General features: G+C 42.7%; 1 protein-coding gene across 3 annotated transcripts; it reads right to left on the reverse strand.

Moving 5' to 3' along the window:
• Positions 1-235: 235 nt before the first annotated feature.
• On the reverse strand, positions 236-23,085 carry LOC106569585 (NACHT, LRR and PYD domains-containing protein 1 homolog). Of its 3 annotated transcripts, none has more exons than XM_014141089.3 (14): positions 22,878-23,085; positions 22,500-22,580; positions 18,851-19,099; positions 16,782-16,811; positions 14,922-16,656; positions 14,591-14,671; positions 14,102-14,269; positions 12,782-12,841; positions 12,549-12,641; positions 2,842-2,925; positions 2,454-2,609; positions 1,720-1,875; positions 1,525-1,620; positions 236-1,418 (listed from the first exon to the last, which is right to left on the reverse strand). In XM_014141089.3, exons 2-14 carry the CDS (start codon positions 22,525-22,527, stop codon positions 1,235-1,237), a joined length of 3,120 nt encoding a protein of 1,039 aa, XP_013996564.3. In that variant the 5' UTR covers positions 22,528-22,580; positions 22,878-23,085; the 3' UTR covers positions 236-1,234. The 3 variants fall into 3 exon arrangements, with proteins under 3 accessions (XP_013996564.3, XP_013996563.3, XP_045550387.2); XM_014141088.3 differs by having other exon boundaries at positions 22,500-22,577; positions 22,878-23,071; XM_045694431.2 differs by lacking the exons at positions 12,549-12,641; positions 12,782-12,841 and having other exon boundaries at positions 22,500-22,577; positions 22,878-23,071.
• Positions 23,086-23,544: the final 459 nt, after the last annotated feature.

Here is a 23,544-nt window from a genome sequence, read left to right on the forward strand (position 1 = left end):
TCCTCCCACCTGTAGTGGGTGTGGGTGCACATGTGCATGTCTGAGTGAGTGTATTTCCTCCATATAATTAATTCATTTACATTTACGTCATTTAGCAGACGCTCTTATCCAATCCTGTTATTTTCTATTCTAGGACTGTTTCCTGTATTATTGTCACTATAGGCGTCTCATTCAGTAATGCTCCTCCTGTATAACGGTTCTTCTTTAAGAAAAAAACACAAATATATTACTGAAATGTGTTTTCATTTTTATTTTTATTCAATATTTTTTCAAATTGTATGTCATTATTTTTCCACAGTATTACAAAAAATAAAAAGACAGCTTTCATAAGAACAAGGATAAAACCTCCTTATTTCATTTTTAGAGACAGAGTAAGATTAAATATATGAAATGCTAACCAGTACAGACACGGGTCCCAAATGGCACCCTATTCCCTATGGAGTGCACTATTTTTTAACAGAACCCTATGGACCATGATTGGCACAGGTCAGATTGAAACGTGTGTAAGGGTGTGACAGAGAGAGAGGGAAGAGAGGCAAAGAGAGCAAGAGGAGGAGATGATGGGGGATTGATTCACCTTGGGTGGTGTAGCAGTCTATATGCTAAAGTCGTCCAATTTGGCTATATTATCTTGTAGTAATTCTAAAATCTAAAGTTCCATTTTGAAATAACAAACCAAAAAAACATGTCCACTATGTGTAGTTAGTATCAGTCCAAATCTAAGTGGATCAAAGGTATGTATCTTCACTCATCTTTGTCCTCAGTCTCTTGTATGCTGTGTTTCTCACCATCTCTGTTGTCTTTGTCCTCTTGTATGCTGTGTTTCTCACCATCTCTGTTGTCTTTGTCCTCTTGTATGCTGTGTTTCTCACCATCTCTGTTGTCTTTGTCCTCTTGTATGCTGTGTTTCTCACCATCTCTGTTGTCTTTGTCCTCTTGTATGCTGTGTTTCTCACCATCTATGTTGTCTTTGTCCTCTTGTATGCTGTGTTTCTAACCATCTCTGTTGTCTTTGTCCTCTTGTATGCTGTGTTTCTAACCATCTCTGTTGTCTTTGTCCTCTTGTATGCTGTGTTTCTCACCATCTCTGTTGTCTTTGTCCTCTTGTATGCTGTGTTTCTCACCATCTCTGTTGTCTTTGTCCTCTTGTATGCTGTGTTTCTAACCATCTCTGTTGTCTTCATCATGGTCACTAGGCAACAACACACCATCTCTGTTGTCTTCATCGTGGTCACTAGGCAACAACACACCATCTATTACTCTTAGGGTGATCACTAGGCCTATCACTTTCCTTCCCATGCCTTATCACATTCTCTGTGAATGTTTCTCCATGTAGAGTGAGCCTAACAGAGTCATCACAACAGAGACTCCAGTCCTTCCGGCCTGTGCACTTGTCAGCAGGCTTCCTGCATCTCCACCTGCAGAGGATTACACCAATGATGATTAGCACCGCATCTGAAGAGATCAGCTGATGATTTGCTTTATGTCAGCTCACTGACACAATACAAAACAGTACATGCATACCCGGCGACAAGTAACCTGCAATCTGGGTGCCTCTTTGATACACGTAAGCGTTGTAATACTTCCTCCAATAACAAACCGTGTTCAACTACATGAAGGCTAAGAACGAAAGAGAATAGAGGAAACGTTAGTTGAACAGTTACACTGAAACAAATATGAACAAAGATACACAGACGACACAGAGTATGTTGTACTCACGATATCATCCTCAGGTTTGGGCAGGCCTGGCTGAGACTGACTACGCTGGCAGCACACCTCTCTGTCAAGCTGCTCACATACAGATCTATTCCCACCAGAGAGGTTTGAGAGTGTAGCAGCGAGATCAGTCCTTCAACATGCTCATCCCACTCTGGACTGGTAGAGATCATTCATATAACACAAACATAGACAGACACACACTCTCATCATGTTAAAGCAAATATTCTCATATGTGTATGTTTGTGTGCAGATATGTAAGAGTATTTTTTATTTATTTGTCCTTTATTTAACGTGGCAAGTCAGTTAAGAACAAATTCTAATTTTACAATGACAGCCCACCCCGGCCAAACCCTAACCTGGATGATGCTGGGGCAATTGTGCGCCACCCTATGGGACTACCAATCACAGCCGGTTGTGATACAGCCTGGCATCAAACCAGGGTCTGTAGTGACACCTCTAGCACTGACATGCAGTGCCTTAAACCGCTGCGCCACTCGTGAGTTCTATACACTACGGCCGGGATTCAATCCCAGGTGCGTTATAGAGCAGTGCCCTTCTATAGGTCATTTTACAGCCATTTCATTCATGATAAACACTCAAACACAAATTACCTTCATGTAAAAGATGCATTGTCAGCCGTCTAGTGAGGTGCCCTACAATGCACCTTGGATTGAAACCCGGCCGTGTGTGTGTGTGTGTACGGGGGAGATTATATTGAGGACAGAAGTTCTTACTGTTGCCCCAGAGTGTGAACTAGCTGAAATACTTTTCTCCAGTCGAATACAGGATTGCCGTAGAGGGTTATTTCAATCCGTCTGAGTGATATCTGGGACTGTAAACCTTCACTCACTGCGTCCTGTCCATATAAATGTTGGTGTTGAAAGCTGAGCCTGAAATCCAAGGTACATTTTCATTAAATCTTGTACACATGAATGTGTACCAATGCATGATGAGTCACTGTCTGGTAACATACAGTATGTTGAGCATAGTTCAGCATGACAAATATAAAGGGTTTGTAAATGACATGTAATACAACTCACAAGTCAAATGTAAAGGTTCATGATAGATGTTAGGTATTTGAAATGTGCTAATATTTCTGAAGTATAATCTAGACTCCCTCACCTTAACTTGTCTACAGGGTGGATGATTGCACTCAGGTCATCCACGTCAGTGTCTGATAGGTTAACCACATAGTTCACAGACAAGCTGTCATCAAGAGAAGAGAAACATCTTTATTTAGGGGAAGGGGGATACCTAGTCAGTTGTACAACTGAATGCCTTCAATTGAAATGTGTCTTCCACATTTCACCCAACCCCTCTGAATCGGAGAGGTGAACGGGGCTGCCTTAATTGACATCCATGTTTTCGGCACCCGGGGAACAGTGGGTTAACTGCCTTGCTCAGGGGCAGAATGACAGATTTTTACCTTGTCAGCTCGGGGATTCGATCCAGCAACCTTTCGGTCGCCTCTAACCGCTAGGCTACCTGCCTCTAACCACTAGGCTACCCGCCTCTAACCACTAGGCGACCTGCCTCTAACCACTAGGCTACCTGCCTCTAACCACTAGGCTACCTGCCTCTAACCACTAGGCTGCCTGCCTCTAACCACTAGGCTACCTGCCACTAGGCTACCCGCCTCTAACCACTAGGCTACCCGCCTCTAACCACTAGGCTACCCCCTTCTAACCACTAGGCTACCTGCCACTAGGCTACCCGCCTCTAACCGCTAGGCTTCCCGCCTCTAACCGCTAGGCTACCCGCCTCCAACCGCTAGGCTACCCGCCTCCAACCGCTAGGCTACCCGCCTCCAACCGCTAGGCTACCCGCCTCCAACCGCTAGGCTACCCGCCTCTAACCGCTAGGCTACTCGCCTCTAACCGCTAGGCTACTCGCCTCTAACCGCTAGGCTACCTGCCTCTAACCACTAGGCTACCTGATTTACTTCACTAGCCTTATATTATCTGGAACATTAAACTGTTGTTTATTTGTGATATAATATTAGCTAACGCTTTATTTGACACTATATAATATGTCATACCAGCTGACATAATCTGGAGGCGAAATAACAGCTGACATAATCTGGAGGCGAAATAACAGCTGACATAATCTGGAGGCGAAATAACAGCTGACATAATCTGGAGGCGAAATAACAGCTGACATAATCTGGAGGCGAAATAACAGCTGACATAATCTGGAGGCGAAATAACAGCTGACATAATCTGGAGGCAAAAGAAACACACACCTGTTTAGGAGAGGTGCTGGCTAGCGGAGTAGAACACCTGTTTAGGAGAGGTACTGGCTAGCAGAGTAGAACACCTGTTTAGGCAAGGTTCTGGCTAGCGGAGTAGAACACCTGTTTAGGAGAGGTGCTGGCTAGCAGAGTAGAACACCTGTTTAGGCGAGGTGCTGGCTAGCGGAGTAGAACACCTGTTTAGGCAAGGTTCTGGCTAGAGGAGTAGAACACCTGTTTAGGCGAGGTTCTGGCTAGCGGAGTAGAACACCTGTTTAGGAGAGGTGCTGGCTAGCGGAGTAGAACACCTGTTTAGGCAAGGTTCTGGCTAGCGGAGTAGAACACCTGTTTAGGCAAGGTTCTGGCTAGCGGAGTAGAACACCTGTTTAGGCGACGCCATTTTTCCTAACCCAGCTAACTATTACCGACGAGCAGCATTGTTGAAACTAAATACACTACAAGGAACGTCTTGATTAGTGTTATGTTAGCTAGCTAGCTACAAAGTTGCTTTGTATCATGACAAGGTGTAGTACTGAAACTACCGAGGTTACCTAGCCAGCTACACGTTCAAAGTCAACAACGCAGCCACTGCTAGCTAGCCTACTCCACCAGCCAGCAGTACTGTATCATTTTAGTCAATAAGATTTTTGCAACGTAAGCTTAACTTCCTGAACATTCGAGACGTGTAGTCCACTTGTCATTCCAATCTCCTTTGCATTAGCGTAGCCTCTTCTGTAGCTTGTCTACTATGTGTCTGTCTATCCCTGTTCTCTCTCCTCTGCACAGGCCATACAAACGCTCCACACCGCGTGGCCGCTGCCACTCTAACCTGGTGGTCCCAGCGTGCACGACCCACGTGGAGTTCCAGGTCTCCGGCAGCCTCTGGAACTGCCGGTCTGCGGCCAACAAGGCTGAGTTCATCTCAGCCTATGCTACCCTCCAGTCCCTAGACTTCCTGGCGCTGACGGAAACATGGATTACCACAGATAACACTGCTACTCCTACTGCTCTCTCCTCGTCTGACTACGTGTTCTCGCATACCCCTAGAGCATCGAGCCAGCGGGGTGGTGGCACTGGAATCCTCATCTCTCCCAAGTGGACATTCTCTCTTTCTCCCCTGACCCATCTGTCTATCTCCTCATTTGAATTCCATGCTGTCACAGTTACCAGCCCTTTCAAGCTTAACATCCTTATCATTTATCGCCCTCCAGGTTCCCTTGGAGAGTTCATCAATGAGCTTGACGCCTTGATAAGTTCCTTTCCTGAGGATGGCTCACCTCTCACAGTTCTGGGTGACTTTAACCTCCCCACGTCTACCTTCGACTCATTCCTCTCTGCCTCCTTCTTTCCACTCCTCTCCTCTTTCGACCTCACCCTCTCACCTTCCCCCCCTACTCACAAGGCAGGCAATACGCTTGACCTCATCTTTACTAGATGCTGTTCTTCCACTAATCTCATTGCAACTCCCCTCCAAGTCTCCGACCACTACCTTGTATCCTTTTCCCTCTCGCTCTCATCCAACACTCCTCACTCTGCCCCTACTCGGATGGTATTGCGCCGTCCCAACCATCGCTCTCTCTCTCCCGCTACTCTCTCCTCTTCCATCCTATCATCTCTTCCCACTGCTCAAACCTTCTCCAACCTATCTCCTGATTCTGCCTCCTCAACCCTCCTCTCCTCCCTCTCTGCATCCTTTGATTTCCTCTGTCCCCTATCCTCCAGGCCGGCTCGGTCCTCCCCTCCTGCTCCGTGGCTCAACGACTCACTGCGAGCTCACAGAACAGGGCTCCGGGCAGCCGAGCGGAAATGGAGGAAAACTCGCCTCCCTGCGGACCTGGCATCCTTTCACTCCCTCCTCTCTACATTTTCCTCTTCTGTCTCTGCTGCTAAAGCCACTTTCTACCACTCTAAACTCCAAGCATCTGCCTCTAACCCTAGGAAGCTCTTTGCTACCTTCTCCTCCCTCCTGAATCCTCCTCCCCCCCCCCCTCCTCCCTCTCTGCGGATGACTTCGTCAACCATTTTGAAAAGAAGGTTGACGACATCCGATCCTCGTTTGCTAAGTCAAACGACACTGCTGGTCCTGCTCACACTGCCCTACCCTGTGCTTTGACCTCTTTCTCCCCTCTCTCTCCAGATGAAATCTCGCGTCTTGTGACGGCCGGCCGCCCAACAACCTGCCCACTTGACCCTATCCCCTCCTCTCTTCTCCAGACCATTTCCGGAGACCTTCTCACCTCGCTCATCAACTCATCCTTGACCGCTGGCTACGTCCCTTCCGTCTTCAAGAGAGCGAGAGTTGCACCCCTTCTGAAAAAACCTACACTCGATCCCTCCGATGTCAACAACTACAGACCAGTATCCCTTCTTTCCTTTCTCTCCAAAACTCTTGAACGCGCCGTCCTTGGCCAGCTCTCTTGCTATCTCTCTCAGAATGACCTTCTTGATCCTAATCAGTCAGGTTTCAAGACTGGGCATTCAACTGAGACCGCTCTTCTCTGTGTCACGGAGGCTCTCCGCACTGCTAAAGCTAACTCTCTCTCCTCTGCTCTCATCCTTCTAGACCTATCTGCTGCCTTTGATACCGTGAACCATCAGATCCTCCTCTCCACCCTCTCCGAGCTGGGCATCTCCGGCGCCGCCCACGCTTGGATTGCGTCCTACCTGACAGGTCGCTCCTACCAGGTGGCGTGGCGAGAATCTGTCTCCGCACCACGTGCTCTCACCACTGGTGTCCCCCAGGGCTCTGTTCTTGGCCCACTCCTATTCTCGCTATACACTAAGTCACTTGGCTCTGTCATATCCTCACATGGTCTCTCATATCATTGCTATGCAGATGACACACAATTAATCTTCTCCTTTCCCCCTTCTGACAACCAGGTGGCGAATCGCATCTCTGCATGTCTGGCAGACATATCAGTGTGGATGACGGATCACCACCTCAAGCTGAACCTCGGCAAGACGGAGCTGCTCTTCCTCCCGGGGAAGGACTACCCGTTCCATGATCTCGCCATCACGGTTGACAACTCCCTTGTGTCCTCCTAGCAGAGTGCTAAGAGCCTTGGCGTGACCCTGGACAACACCCTGTCGTTCTCCACCAACATCAAGGCGGTGACCCGATCCTGTAGGTTCATGCTCTACAACATTCGCAGAGTACGACCCTGCCTCACACAGGAAGCGGCGCAGGTCCTAATCCAGGCACTTGTCATCTCCCGTCTGGATTACTGCAACTCGCTGTTGGCTGGGCTCCCTGCCTGTGCCATTAAACCCCTACAACTCATCCAGAACGCCGCAGCCCGTCTGGTGTTCAACCTTCCCAAGTTCTCTCACGTCACCCCGCTCCTCCGCTCTCTCCACTGGCTTCCAGTCGAAGCTCGCATCCGCTACAAGACCATGGTGCTTGCCTACGGAGCTGTGAGGGGAACGGCACCTCCGTACCTTCAGGCTCTGATCAGGCCCTACACCCAAACAAGGGCACTCCGTTCATCCACCTCTGGCCTGCTCGCCTCCCTACCTCTGAGGAAGCACAGTTCCCGCTCAGCCCAGTCAAAACTGTTCGCTGCTCTGGCACCCCAATGGTGGAACAAGCTCCCTCACGACGCCAGGACAGCGGAGTCAATCACCACCCTCCGGAGACACCTGAAACCCCACCTCTTCAAGGAATACCTGGGATAGGATAAAGTAATCCTTCTAAACCCCCCTTAAAAGATTTAGATGCACTATTGTAAAGTGGTTGTTCCACTGGATATTATAAGGTGAATGCACCAACTTGTAAGTCGCTCTGGATAAGAGCGTCTGCTAAATGACTTAAATGTAATGTAAATGTTCTGGCTAGCGGAGTAGAACACCTGTTTAGGCAAGGTTCTGGCTAGAGGAGTAGAACACCTGTTTAGGCAAGGTTCTGGCTAGCGGAGTAGAACACCTGTTTAGGCAAGGTTCTGGCTAGCGGAGTAGAACACCTGTTTAGGCAAGGTTCTGGCTAGCGGAGTAGAACACCTGTTTAGGCAAGGTTCTGGCTAGCGGAGTAGAACACCTGTTTAGACAAGGTTCTGGCTAGAGGAGTAGAACACCTGTTTAGGCAAGGTTCTGGCTAGCAGAGTAGAACACCTGTTTAGGCAAGGTTCTGGCTAGAGGAGTAGAACACCTGTTTAGGCGAGGTTCTGGCTAGCGGAGTAGAACACTTGAAAAATTAACCTTTTGGGCTCACCCTAGGATAGGGGGCGCCACAGCGCATTTTGAAAAAAAAAATTTCAACGGCCTACTAATCAAACTCAGAAGCTAGGATATGCATATAATTAATACCTGTGAATAGAAAACACCCTAAAGTTTCTAAAACTGTTTGAATGGTGTCTGTGAGTATAACAGAACTCATATGGCAGTCAAAACCCCGAGACCGATTGAAACAGGACTTCACATCTTTCCCTATTAATCACACCGTGAGCTATGGTTCATTGAGCACTTTCTATTGCTTCCACTAGATGTCCCCAGTCTTTACACAGTGGTTTGAGCCTTCTACTGTCGAAACTGAATGAATGAGACGCTGTGGAAATTGGTCACAGGGGGAGGGCCATCACCATTATGACGCCGGTGGCCCTGTCTACCCCCTCCTTTCGAAACGTTTTGAAACACAATACAATCGTCCCCCTCGAATCTTATTGGCTCTCTTGTTGAAACAGGCCCTGAAGATTTATGTTATACAACGTTTGACATGTTTGAACGAACCTAAATGGGGGAAAAATGTTATTTTTCGAAACCGCTGTCCCGCGCCCGACGGAGCATTTGGATACAGCCTTCAGACGCGCTAACAACAGCAAGCTAATGGAACATAAAGGATGGACTTTTTCGACCGAAAATATATTTGTTGTGGACCTGGGATTCCTGGAAGTGCTTTCTGATGAAGACAACTAAAGGTAAGGGATTATTGACAATAGTATACAAGATTAGATGTGGTATGCGATTGTTCCAAGATGGCGCCGAGCTGGAATTACTAGCTAATTTTCTGAGTATCGCATCCCCTTTTATCGCAAAGTGTGATTACCCAGTAAAGTTATTTTTAAATCTGGTATGACAGGTGCTTTCAAGAGATATTCATCTATAAATCTTAGAATGACAATATTACATTTTAAAAATGTTTTCGAATAGTAATTCAGTAAATTGTAGCACTGTTTCCCGGGATGCATTTGAGGGAAAATAGTTAGTCAACGTCAGACGCCGATGTAAAATGCTGTTTTTATATATAAATATGAACTTTATTGAACAAAAGAATGCATGCATTGTGTAACATGATGTCCTAGGTGTGTCATCTGATGAAGTTTGTAAAAGGTTAGTGCTGCATTTAGCTGTTTTTGTGGTTATTTGTGATGCATGTGGTTGGCCAGAAAATGGCTATGTTGCTACTTTTACTTTAAATTAAAGATCCTGGCAGCCTCTCGTTTTATCAATAAATTGTCGAGGTCACCCCCTGTCCTAGGGAGGGTGACATGTTCGATGACGATATAACGGAGGGACGAAATCGAGTGGTTTGCTTCCAAAAAGTGGGCCACAACTGGGTAAGTCGAGTTTTGCACCTAATGGTGCTACGATGCTTCGAGATTCGTACTTTTAATTCGCGCTTTGATTTACCCACATCATTTTTAACACAAGGACAAGTTAAACCTCGACAATTTATTGATAAAACGAGAGGCTGCCTGGATCTTTAATTTAAAGACCCTTGCTCCCTTCGGTCTCAACGTAGACTTTGATCTGAAACCATTCTTGTGATTATTGTGATTTTGCTATTCATTGTAAATGTTTGTAGGCTTGCTATCGCTTGCGGTGCGATAGCAGAGAAAACAGTCTATGACTTGGGTGACTGGAGTCTCTGACAATTCTTTGGGCCTTCCTCTGTCAATTTACTTGGATTAAGATAATAGACTTTATTACACTGTCAAGAATTATGACCATCATAAGGATATAAACCAGAAAGGCCCATCAAGTACATGCCCATTATGTCAGGTATCAGTGTTTACACTTGACTCTTACATGCAACTTACGAAGATCACATTGAAAAGACAGGAGGTGGTCAGGGATGCATTGTGTGCGGATTTCTCCTCAGTCTGGAAGCATACAGTGGGCAATGCCATCAGCACTCCGCCCACAAGTCTCCAGAAAACTTGTGTTTTGGGACGGAGAATCACCTTCATTATAACTTTGGAGGAAATATGTTCCTAGTGTGTGAGGAATGTGCTTGCTGGCCTCAAAGACATTTTGAAAACAAGTTATGCTAATTCGTTTGCAATCCCTTTAGCTTTGCTTGCTAGCTACAGAGGCTAGCTGGCTAGTTAGCTACAGTAGTTAGCTACTGCCATCAAGTTGTTGTTGTGTTATTATCATATTTTGCCTATTCCACCGATTGCAGAATGTATACTGGCATTTGAATACAGCGTGGCAAAAGGGAATCCGGACACAATGTAGACATCGTGGACACATTTAAATGTAGACGCATAATGTGTTTTGAATTCCATGATCAGAATACAAAAACTGCATTAACTGTTAAGTCTAGACACAGCCAAAGACGGTGTCTTGTCCTGCTCCTGCATCATCAACAGAGCGTTGGCGTAGATACATGTCTGACATCAATGCGTGCTCAATTACAATGATAATTTAATATGGTCAATTTCAGAAAATTTTATATAACATAAACATAGTGTGGTGTAATAGAATGGTTTGCCTTGTGTGAAAGATTTTGTGGGTTTTGACACTCTTATGTAGGTGTCATAACCAGCCATAAAATAGCACAATATACTGTATGTCACAACATGTCTAAATAGATGTGTCACGACAGTGTTATGACCATATTATGTCAAGTTATAACATATTATGACATGGTTATGACCATGTTATAATGTGTTATGATGCTAGCCTCTATGGGATCGGTGTCCCTATACCGGGATGGTTGTTGCTAATGTCCGCTAATGTGACTAGCATGACGTTGTAAGTAACAGCCAACTTTCCAGGACATAGACATGTCTTATATGTGCAGAAAGCTTAAATTCTTGTTTATCTATCTGCACTGGTCAATTTACAGTAGCTATTACAGTGAAAAAATACCATGCTATTGTTTGAAGAGAGTGCGCAACAACAACAAAAAATGTATCACAGCAACTTGTTTGATACATTCACCTCTGAAGGTAACATTCAATCATCTTGCTCTGATTTGTCATCCTGGTGGTCCCAGAGATAAAATGTAGCATAGTTTTGTTTGATAAAATCTATTTTTATATTTAAATGTAGGAGCTGGGATCTACAGTTTGAACCCCTGCTGATTCTGGCCACACACCCACCCCGCCCTGTCACACCAGCCTTTGCTTTGGCTCCCCCTCCTGTCCAGCTCAGGTGTTCGGCGTCACCGGCCTTCTAGCTGCTGCCGAACCTGCTGCTGGCAAACGCCCTTCACTCATCAACCCCGGACTTGTCTCGTCATCATTACAAACACCTGGTTCCAATCCCCACTCTATCACTGTATATATACTCCCTCTGTCATTTGTCTTTGTTGGTCATTGTAAATGTTGCTTGTTTTCCTGAGAGGAATCTCTCCTACTATTTCCTGAGTACTTTATTATTTTGCACCTTGGGTTTCGTCCTGCGTTGATATATGGTGCTTTATTAAATGTCAGTAGTTTTAAACCTGCGACTGCCTCCTGCTTACTCCACTCTACACTTGTGACACGCCCGGCCATCTAGATGTGTGAAGGTTAGTGTCTTTTCTGTAGGGAAGCTAATTATCAATCATGTATGACCTTCCTGGGAGTGTGTAAACTTACATTTTGTAATACCATATCATTTTTGTGTGTTCTATATAGTTATGTCCCGAAAATGTATCAACTGACCAATTCGGGCACATTTGGGAAGACTTCATTCAAAATGTTGTGCAGTAATGTAATGCTTCACTAGATCAGTCTGAAACTTTGCACAAACCCTGCTGCCGTCAGGTGGCCAAACTCTAAATTGTGCTTAAACTCCTATGTGATTTTATGGTCTTTCTCTTGCATTTCAAAGATGGAACAAACCAAAAAATTTAAAATGCATGTTTTCTTTTTTTGTATTATCTTTTACCAGATCTAATGTGTTACATTCTCCTACATTCATTTCACATTTCCACAAACTTCAAAGTGTTTCCTTTCAAATGGTATCAAGAATATGCTTCAGGTCCTGAGCAGTCAGTTAGATTTGGATGCCATTTTATGCGAAAATTACATTTAAAAGAAGGGTCCGATCCTTAAGAGACTAGGTGTCAAATAAAGTGTTACCTATAGTGATGTCATAGATGAACTGGAGTGCAACAAGTAAAGATTATTGCTAAACTACAGCTGTGTGTATATAGCCATTTAGGATCGAAGCTCGGTCTCCTGGGCATCACAAGACTGTGTTAGCCTGCTGAGCTTAAGCCTACAGTAAGCACTAAGCATTGGGAGCCATTGCAACTCTTCAGGTCTTAGACAAGGTTACTCGTCTCTTGAGTGTGCTTCACCAAACCACCTCCTTAACATGGACAATACATTAAAGATATCCACCGTAAAATGTGTTATATGTAGTATTAGAGATGATAAATTGTACTTACACTATTTCACTCAAACTGTAGCCAGATGCCCTGATACAGTCACAGATCATTTTCATGTCAGACACTTTTAACCAAAGAAAAGTTTGGAGAGTCCTTCACAGGCAAGAGATGGTTGAATTATTACATTAATATCAACAAGACATCTACACTCAAAAAAAACATTTCTACAACTGTACAGCATGCAATATCAATCAAGTGCACCTTTCTACTGAGACAATGTGGAAGAAGCTCACCCATTGACTCCATTTTTCTGTAGATTGGCTTCCAAAGTAACATTCTTACAACCATAAAGCCTGAAACAGTAATATATGATACTGTTAAGAGGCTACTTAATTCACATTATTAAGGCCATGTTTTATATTGTGTCCAATCACAGGTTGAATTCAACCCCCAAAATGTGAAACTTCTGCAGATCGGTGCCAGTGTGACTCAGCACAGACTGAAATGGTCCAGTATGTCAATGAATAACAGGGTTTCCACAATTCCCTTTTTTGTCAATTGGGTGTTAAGATTACTAACTAGTGTACTAATGTTAAGATTACTAACTAGTCCTAAGTAACTACTGCTAACTCAAATCTTGGGTTTCTGACTCTCCAAGTTTAGTCTAAATATTTACAAGATGTGGTACACTGTTGAAATTAAGCGCTTTGTAACTAACACCAAAACCAGCTAAGCTGCCACCAACGCAAAGGAGACAAAACCTTAACTTTGCTGGAGTATTGAAACACAGCATCTTGAGTTGTTTTGAAACATGACATGGTGTGTTGTAACACCACTTAATCAAGTGTTGTGCAACACCTTGCAAGGGACTGGGAGCACTACTGTTAAAGTGGCAATCAGCAGTTGATAAAAAACAACAAAGCGGACTCCGCACCCCTGGTTTGGCAAAAGCTGAGGGATGGAGCTGGAAAAATTTTACCACTTTCAAATTCATAGACAGAGCTATGGATGCAAGGACCATGATATAAAAATTATAGTTTTAACCATGTTTTGAGGCTATATAGTGTTTGTTTAAATTTTCTTTGAATACAAACGTTGGAGTAAAACAATCTTATATTTTGGGTTCTGATGGGGTACGACAGTTGAATTAAGCTCATGAGGCATGTTTAAGATTTATTCTTCAAGAATCAATGGGTACATATCATTCATTTAGAAGTCCAAAAGTCGATGTAGCAACTGCTGTTTGCCTCTTTTAAAGTTTGAACACAATTTTGTGCAGAATTAGATACCTTCTCTTTTGGTGTTGTGAACAGAAAAGTGACGATTCAAACACTGTTGTGGGTATTTTACAATTCCAATATAGTGCCAGTATAACCTGTTGGACTAAACCTTTTTTTTTGCCACTTAAACTATATATAATGCCTTTGTTATTGTGTTAATCAATTATGTATTTATGTTCACTTCTACATTACCTTCATGTTAATTAATTAACCCTTTTGTAACAGACATTATGTATTTACCATATATGTTCCATCTTAGTTTCCTAATTATTATTCGATGAAACATTGTTATATATTAGAGGTTAGTTGGAAGCTAAATGAAAAGTTACTTACCCTATGCTTTCCAAGACTCCATGTGACTTACTGATGAGGAACATGAATTTGTCAGCTGTATTGCTGGTGATGGACTTCACTCCAATGTCAACGTTTCTGGGTTTGTGTTTAGTGAGAGCAACAAGCAAGTCCTGTACTTTCTCATCAGAGAAGTTGTTCTCACTCAGACTGAAAAATACAGTAAAATTTGGCGTGAGGCACAGAAAACACTATTTTAAACAAAAAATATATATGTGGTAGGCTAAAGTAATTCCCATGAATATAATGTAAGTGCATTCTGAAAGTCTTCAGACCCCTCGATTTGTGTGTAGATTGATGAGGGAAAAAACTATTTAATACATTTTAGAATAAGGCAAAATGTGGAAAATGTAAAGGGGTCTGAATACTTTCCGAATCCACTGTAGCTAAGGTAGAGATATATTTAACAGCAAGAATTTGATGGATGACAAATAAGGTATGATATGACAGTACATATCATGTGATTCTTACTCCAGCTCCAAACTCTTTCCTTCTCCCAGCGCTGTCAACAGATCATCTAAATCATCATCGGCTAGGCCGTCCACTTGCAACCTTCAAAAACAAATACCAAAAACAATTAAGTGACAGAAAAGTGACAGAAATAATTAATTCAAGAGTTTAAATTAAAACAAATATCTATGTCCAAAACCTTTTTATGAAAGAAACATTATATTGAGCATCAACCAGTTATTATTATTATTAATTCAAATAACAATTGGGGAAATATATACTGTATATATTATTTTATGTATTAAAATCAGCCTTGTTCTAGGGTGAGAAAGGGAAATGCAAATATACTCACTCGAGATGTTGACATTTTTCCAATGCTGGCAAAAGGATTTTTATCTTATCTGCAGTTAACTTGCACAAGTTGAGAATAAGTCTTTCGATGCACTTGCAGTGCTGAAAGCAGTACTTTAGCACCCAACAGTCTGTTTTTGTCAGGGTAATGTGAGTCAGATTAAATTCTGTGTATGTATTCATGGCTTTCTTAACAAAATCATCTACATGTAGTTCATATAGACAGTGAAACGCAAAAAGCCACATTGATGAAATGTGATAATCAATAGCGTTTCGATCCTCCTTTTCTTTTTCAATAACTTCCAGAATAAAATGTTTGAGCTGGGTCCAGATTCCTTGAGAACAAGAGATGTATTTTTTATCCTCGAGCCGTTTTCCCACTTCCTTGTTTGCGATGCCAAAGAGAAATTGAACTATGGGTAGGAGGTGACTGTTTTCTTTTCCACGTCGAACCTTAGAAAGTAGCTCTCTAACTTTCCCCTGAGCTTCCTCATCACCCAGTAACATGTATGAGAGGGCTGTGAAAAACTCCTGGAAGCTGAGGTGCATGAAGCTGTACATAGTGGTCTGACTTACTCTCTTCTTTTGGAGAAGCTTACACAAGAAGGGGACTTTGGAAGGATCTGACACTGTCTGTGAGACACTATGATGGTCAAATAAGACTTGCTGCTCTTCCGTCCCCTTTTCTGCCAGCTTGCCTAGTCCTTGGAGGATGGTAAGATCTGACTGACCCAAATCCTGACAGTGGTGCTTCAACAGCGTGGCAACAAATTCAACAAAGATGGAGGTGGTGGTCTCCAGTGATTGTATCATCTCTGTGCCTTCATAAAACTGCTCCCTATAAACTGTGCAAATGATCCAGCAGATGACTGGAATGAAACATGCGGTGAAAAGTGTTTCATTTTTTCTCACAGAGTCATAGGCTTGCTGTGAGTGTTGCTCCTTCTTGAAGAATCTCTGGAAGTATTCCTCCACCCCCTCTTTAGAAAAGCCCAATATCTCAGCACATCTCACTGGATTTTTGACCACTCTATTCAGTTTGTCCAGCGCTGTGGACCTGGTGGCAACAAGCAGGAAGGACTCGTGTAAGATCTGCTTTCGTATCAGGCCACTCAGTGTCACTTCGGGGGAGCATTGTGTCCATGGGTCCCTGGGAAGGGTGTCTTTAGGTACATCAAGTGAGAATTTGAGCTCATCAAAGCCGTCTACCAGGAAGAGAACCCTCTCAGGAGACTGGCAGAGTACCTGCTTGATCATTGATGATGAACTCTGATTGTAGTTCAGCAGATCCATCAGACTTTTTCTCCCGGTGGCCTGGTTCAGTTCTTTGCACCTCAGGTGAAAGACAAAGTCAAATCGGTCTTTGTAAAGTCTTCCAAACGCCCAGTCAGACATGATCTTCTGAGTGGTAAATGACTTGCCAGTTCCAGAGTGGCCCTGCAGTATCACTGTTCTCTGAATGTCTCCGTGCTCATCTGGATCAAACAGCCTCTCCACTTTGGTACTCTTGTAGGTCTCACTGTCCCTCTGGTCCATGAGTAGATAAAAGTTCTGTCCTCTGGAGCGGATCTCCTCCTCTCTCTCTCTCTGCAGACGGTGTTTCTGGATGATCAGGGGCTCAGTGTAGCGATCATCTAACTTCACATGTTCTCCAGGGAGAGAGTTGTACTCCTGCACTGTGGCATATTCACCTCTGATGAATTCCTTGTACTTTAGGCTTGTTGTGCTTTTGTCCTCTACACAATGATACAATAACAGAAAGTCAATTCATAATTTGTGTTTCTGTTGTAAAATTATTGAAATCATATAACATTATAAGAAATGTAATTAATTAAAAAGGGGGGGAAAAAACATGGCCTACCTTGTTCAACTCTTTGTTTGCCATGGCATTCTATATAAATGATTGACAAATACATATCACCAAAACCTTCTCACAAGATATCGCTAATCTTTACGTCTTCATAATTTATTGAAAATGTTATCACGCAACAGTTAGGATGGGCACCGTTTCCCTTGACACAAGATTACATGTCAGTGTGCCACAAAGAAACATCAGTACGTCAGGTATTCTTGACAGTTCGGACAATCCTTGTCACGCAAAGAAACATTATTTTATAGTTGGAAGAAAAAAAATCGGTAATTAATGAATACAATTACATATAGGGGAATTTTGTAAGAGCAATAACTTGTTTTTGTCATTTTCCAAATATTTTAAATATTGTACATTTCCCATATCTGCTTTCTGCCAGGAAATGCCCCTGTCCTGAGAAACTGATCAACATTTAAACACTCAAACTTCAAAAAATGAATATTCACTGTAAAAGGATATTGAAGTTTATTTTTATAGCTCTCTGTGACTTTAAGGAAACATTTTCTTAAAACACTGACTCCTAAAAGATGTATCCCAAGGTCAACTGTGTTTTAATTTAAATATTTTAATTAGGAGGTTACTCCTTTATGTGGTGTGTAGAAAATCTGTCTAACTATGTAAGTGGACTTTGTTAGGGTTCATCTGTGTACTTCTATGTAATAGCCTCATTTGTTACTATGTAATAACAGCCTTGAATAGCATATTCAGCAGTACCACTTCATGTCACTGTGCTTATACATGCTTACTCAGGTGTTTACATGTTGTAATATCATGCAGCATACCCTGGTTATCTGGCCCTTTTGGCATAGTTTGTGTGGCTACATGTGGTACTCTCTCCCCATAACTTACTATGGGCCAAGATGGCTACAAGCCAGTAGTTGTATATTACACAACCAATATGGCCGACCATTGACGTCATTGTTTACATCCTAGCATGCTATTTCTAACCATTAGCCCCACTAGCTGCTAACTGTACTGTGCATAGGGTTATACAGCTCCCTATGCTGGCCTATAGCCTGAGGGCTACTAGCCTGTAACCTAGCTTAGCGTGCTAGCCTCCAGCTATTGCCTGTTTATACTGTATGCCAACCCACAGCCTGTGGCCCACTAGCCTAGCATACTAGCCGCTAATTGTATAATGTTAATACCTCATATGCTATCCTAGCCCATTTATAGAATATGGTACAATCATTACTGCTATGTAGCGTGTTAGCCTACTAGCCATAGAGTGCTGTATGCCTATTACCAGATAATACTGTTAGCACACTAGCTTCCTATTGTGTGCTAGCCATAGAGAATGATAGAGGCCTCTAGTGGCCAAAGGGCTGTATCAGCATTGGCAGCGCCATTGAGGGCTTCCAACATTTAAAAAAATATATACTACTTCAAAATGGGGAATGGCACTACCCATGCTGTCACAGACGTTATAACGGCACAGATACAAAGATGAGTCCTCTATCTATCTCTGAAGCTAGCTCATTGCTATCCCATTGCTGCTATGCATATTTTACATCATTGCCATTCTGTTTGTATAGCCTTACATGGCTAGTACTCTGGAGTAATTGCCTGTTTCTTCTGTTCTACAGAAAACACTATCACTTCCACTAGCCCGTGTGTGTGTGTGTGTGTGTGGTAATTTCCGCCCTCTAACTGGGACCCTGGGACAGTTGTACCAGTGGAGGCTGCTGAGGGGAGGACGGCTCATAATAATGTCAGGAATGGAGTGCAATGGATGGAATGGTATCAAACACATGAAAACCATGTTGATACCAATCCATTGACTCCATTCCAGCCTTTAGTATGCTCCGTTCTCCCCTCAGCAGCCTCCACTGAGTTGTACCTATATCTAAACCGACACTTCTTTCGGGGGAAACACCAGATGGTGGCGCTCTCTCATTGTGTGATACTGTAGCAGATAGTTGATTATTTGGTCTATAAAATATAGATCTTTCAAATTTGCTTAATATTAATTATTATAAAAACGTTTTAAACGTTGGCTTTCATGAATGCCTGACCTAATCCCAGCCCATGTATCTAAATTGCCAAACATCTTCACTTACCCAAATCCTGGACCAGATCAGGATTATTCTCCCTCAGTATGGAGAGAAAGGTAGATTTCACTTTGTTTCCTCCAGAGTGGAGGGCTATAAAGAGCTCCCTCATTTTGCCCTGATTAGTCCTGGCAGCACTGATGTTGGAGTACACCTCTTCATGGATCATGCCTTCAGCGAGCAGCTTATCAGCTATAGGCATCACCATGGTGACCCTCTGAATGAGCTGGGGCATGTACTTGTCCACGAACTGAGCACCTGTGGAGGGGAAATATTGGATGACAGTCTCTCCCCTAAACCAACCACCTGCCACCTCAATAAATATACATTCTATATAAATTTAATTATGATATTAATCAAGTTTAATATCAAGTTTGATATTATTCAGATTCATGGAAAGTGCCATCTTGGTTGACCATCTTGCTATCTTCGTTAAATGAGCGGCTACATTGCTGTTCTGGGAATTGCGAAACAGATTGGGGAGGGTTCTGCACTATCAGAATTCTGCTCAGTTCAAGAGCTGACCACCAGACGAAATCAAACATTTGTACATCTTTCTAAGTCAAGATGGGACAGACGGGCCTTTTACAATGAGAACCACTGTTACAGAGTGGGCAGAACAAGCAAGGAGGTGGGCAGAGCCAAGCACAAGCTAGCGAGATCTTATTGGAGCTTTTCTGCACGCATATTTCTGTTAGGGAACGCCTACACTCTCAAGTACCCTTTTGCATGAACTTGAATTTGCACATCTTCTAAACAACGAACAAAAACAAAACAAAAAACGTTTGACAATGAGTCAAGTCTACAAAACGTCATGTCGTAACAAATTCTAGTTTTGGGAACAGAAAAGTGTATTGAGATCGAATGATGACGTCTATTTGAAAACAAGCATAATGTCGGCCTACTGTAGTTTCGCTATGCTCTATCGCCCCCCTCTGGCTGCCACTGGACTTGCTCTCATCTCCACTACTGTAGTTTCGCTATGCTCTATCGCCCCCCTCTGGCTGTCACTGGACTTGCTCTCCTCTCCACTACTGTAGTTTCGCTATGCTCTATCGTCCCCCTCTGGCTGCCACTGGACTTGCTCTCCTCTCCACTACTGTAGTTTCGCTATGCTCTATCGCCCCCCTCTGGCTGCCACTGGACTTGCTCTCATCTCCACTACTGGTAGTGAGCGGAAGCCTCCACTGGATGATTCAGTTTTTTACCCCATGTGACACATCTGTGTTTCCTCTTGTAATGTAGGTACTGTAGCTACTGCTTGTATTTAAATGTCACAGATAAGTGACTTGTTTGAAAAACATAAACCACACTGATTTAAATGTCATTACATAGTAGAAACATGGAGTGGTATAATAAACAGCCAGGGCTGAGCGATTAGTGCTTTTTGAGGTCGGTTTTGGTTCGTTTAAAAAAAAAATATTGTGTTTTTTCAATTTCGGTTTCATACATTAAATGCAATATGAAATACGACCTTGAAATAATTTTAGAGCTTTGTAATTGAAATTTCAAAAGACAAATATTGACAAATCATTGAAACCATTGCATTGTCTCTAACAACAAAGAATATAGCAATTGATAAGGGCCCCATGACGGTAGTGACTGCCCATTACTGCTTATTAACCACAATTTATTCACATTACTTTACTTAAATTAATTACATTGTCTACTTAACCTTTTTTTTTATGACATTATTATTTATTCTCCAGTACTTTGGTATACTTGTAGCCAGTAGTTCTGAAAGTAGCCTTACGAGCCAAAAGTGGTCCCCGAAAACCCCATTGCTTTCTCTTTTGCTCTGCTGTGTGCATCTTGCTAGCTGTCACTCAAAAGGCGAGGGGCTGATTGGAATTCGAATTGCTAGGGGGCTGGCCCACGTGGGGGACAATTATGCAGCACAGCATCCGGAATGGCATTCGTTTTCAACCTAGGGATTTCGTAGATAATTAAGATAAAACAGTAATTTTGCTCATAGATTATGCATGAATGAACTACACCTTGACACATCCAGCTCAAAGCTTGTCTGCAAAGTTCCACAGCATGTCTTTAAAGTCCTCATCTGATCTCTGCTGGCAGTAGCAGCCAGACAGCCAGACAACCATTTAACAATTTTTCTTTGGTCCACAATGAGCCAAGCTCCCCTGTCTAGTGAAAAAAGGTTGCCCATGATCATTTGGTTGTCACATTGCCCATAATGCAGAGCTGTCTGACAAAATCACAATTTTAGTATTTCTTCAAAGTAGATAAAGCATACTTTCAAGACTGCTACAACTATCAGTCGGGTACTAGAGCTATCCCTCTGTACATTCCTCTCTCATGTGATCTGTGTGTGTTACCGGGAAGAATATGCGCAATGGATTCTGGTCATTGTAGTTAATTACCACATTTACTGCATTGCATATTTCCTTTTGAAAACCACAACTCCCTACAGCGTCCCACCGGTCGTTCTTGATTTGATGTCTCTAGTGCTTGATAGGATTTTTTTGTAGAGAAGCAGGGTGTTGAGGTAACAAAACAAAAGAAAAACTAAATGAATGGAATTCAAGTAATTTAACCGATGTCGGTCTGAGTTGTTTAATAAAAAATATTTTTTTAATCAGGTTAGACTGCAATAGATCTGACTAACTGCATTACTGTAGTACATTAGTATAGTTCAGTGCATTTGGAAAATATTCAGACCTCTTGACTTTTTCCACATTTTGTTACATTACAGCCTTATTCTAAAATTGATTAAAATGTTTTTCCTCATCAATCTACACACAATACCCCATAATGACAAAGTGAAAACAGGTTTTTAGAAATGTTTGCAAATGTATTACAAATAAAAAAACAGATGCCTTATTTACATAAGTATTCAGACCCTTTGCTATGAGACTCGAAATTGAGCTCAGGTGCATCCCGTTTCCATTGATCATCCTTGAGATGTCTCTACAACTTGATTGGAGTCCACCTGTGGTAAGTTAAATTGATTGGACATGACTTGGAAAAGCACAAACCTGTCTATATAAGGTCCCACAGTTGGCAGTGCATGTCAGAGCAAGCCATTAGGGTCAAAGGAATTGTCTGTAGAGCTCTGAGATAGGATTCGTGTCGAGGCACAGATCTGGGAAAAACATTTCTACAGCATTTAAGGTCCCCAAAAACTCAGTGTCCTCCATCATTCTTAAATGGAAGAAATGTAGAACCACCAAGACTCTTCCTAGAGCTGGCCAACCGGCCAAACTGAGCAATTGGGGGAGAAGGGCCTTGGTCAAGGAGGTGACCAAGAACCCCATGGTTACAGCCTCAAGCGTGCAAAGCTGTCGTCAAGACAAAGGGTGGCTACTTTGAAGAATCTAAAATCTAAATTGTATTTTTATTTGTTTAACACTTTTTGGTTACTACATGATTTCATATGAGTTATTTCATAGTTTTGATGTCTTCACTATTATTCTACAATGTAGAAAATAGTAAAAATAAAGAAAAACCCTTGAATGAGTAGGTGTTCTAAACTCTTGACTGGTACTGTATGTTTTTATTTGTAATACATTTGCAGAAATGTCTAAACCTGTTTTTTGCTTTGTCATTATGGGGTATTGTGTGTAGTTGTGGAAAACTCAAGGGGTCTGAATACTTTCTGAATGCACTGTATCTCAGACCATATCCAGGTCTAACTTACTGTGTTCAGACGACTCCATTTTGTTCATCAGGAAAGGTCACACTTCAGAATTAAGTCGTCTGTCTCTTCACTGGCTGTCTACTAGGGAAACAATGAGTTATGCTCCACAATTATGTGCCCATATGCAATAGCTAATGTTAATGCATACAGTATATGGAGTATTCTCTATGCAACAGATATTGAGACAACTTCCCTTTCTATAGTTTGAAATGTCTGTAGTATAATCATTTTTTTCTTGGACTCTCTGGGACCCACAAATCCTTTTTATTTTGGTTTCTAAAGAAGGCACACCGAAACAGATTTGACTTCCTCTTTGTCTTTGTGTTGATAAAAAAAAAAAAGTTTCTGTTTGCTGTGTTCAAGTGGACGTATACTCACCACTCACATCCACAGCTAAAGTTAATGGATAACATGTCTTTCAGATCCCATCAATCTAAATGGTTTAACTTCAACATGTTGAAGGTGCGGGGTTCGCTGACTTGCTGTATGTTTGTCTCCAGTAGTTATTTAAAACTAAGACATCTTCCAGCAGAAGGACGCAGGTTTACTCTTTCCTGCTCCCTGACATACTGTAAACCACTCCCCCTTACACTTCCTGGAACTCATGCACGTGCAGCAACGTGGAAGGAGAAGGATCACAGACACACAGAGATTGGGCAAGTTCGTTTTGCATGGCCCGGTGCCCCTGGTGGACAGAGTTTGCACATTTTATACCATTCCATTGGTCCTTAATACTGCACTGTTGGAACTAGAAGCACAAGCATTTCACTACACTCGCATTACCCTCTACAGGATCGGTCTCCCGACCTCGGGACGGTTGAGCTAATGTGATTAGCATGAGGTTGTAAGAAACCCCCCCAAAAATCCCTGGACATAGACATATCTGTATGGGCAGAAAGCTTAAATTCTTGTTAATCTAACTGCACTGTCCAATTTACAGTAGCTATTAGAGTGAGAGAATACCATGCTATTGTTTGAGGAGAGTGCACAATTATGAACTTGAAAATGTATGAATAAACCAATTAGGCACATTTGGGCAGTCTTG

This window comes from Salmo salar, chromosome 14, assembly GCF_965601325.2.
Source record: "Salmo salar chromosome 14, fSalSal1, whole genome shotgun sequence".
Lineage (NCBI taxonomy): Eukaryota > Metazoa > Chordata > Actinopteri > Salmoniformes > Salmonidae > Salmo > Salmo salar.

What these genes read in the sequence shown, in the direction of transcription:
- LOC106569585 (XM_014141089.3), bottom strand. Translation starts at nt 22,527, where the DNA reads ATGAACAAAATGGAGTCGTCTGAACACA. An exon ending in CAGAAAAATGGAGTCAATGG is followed by an intron (nt 12,642 to 12,781) that starts GTGAGCTTCTTC and finishes TTGCCTGTGAAG; the next exon opens with GACTCTCCAAACTTTTCTTT. An exon ending in CACCCTGTAGACAAGTTAAG is followed by an intron (nt 2,610 to 2,841) that starts GTGAGGGAGTCT and finishes CTTGGATTTCAG; the next exon opens with GCTCAGCTTTCAACACCAAC.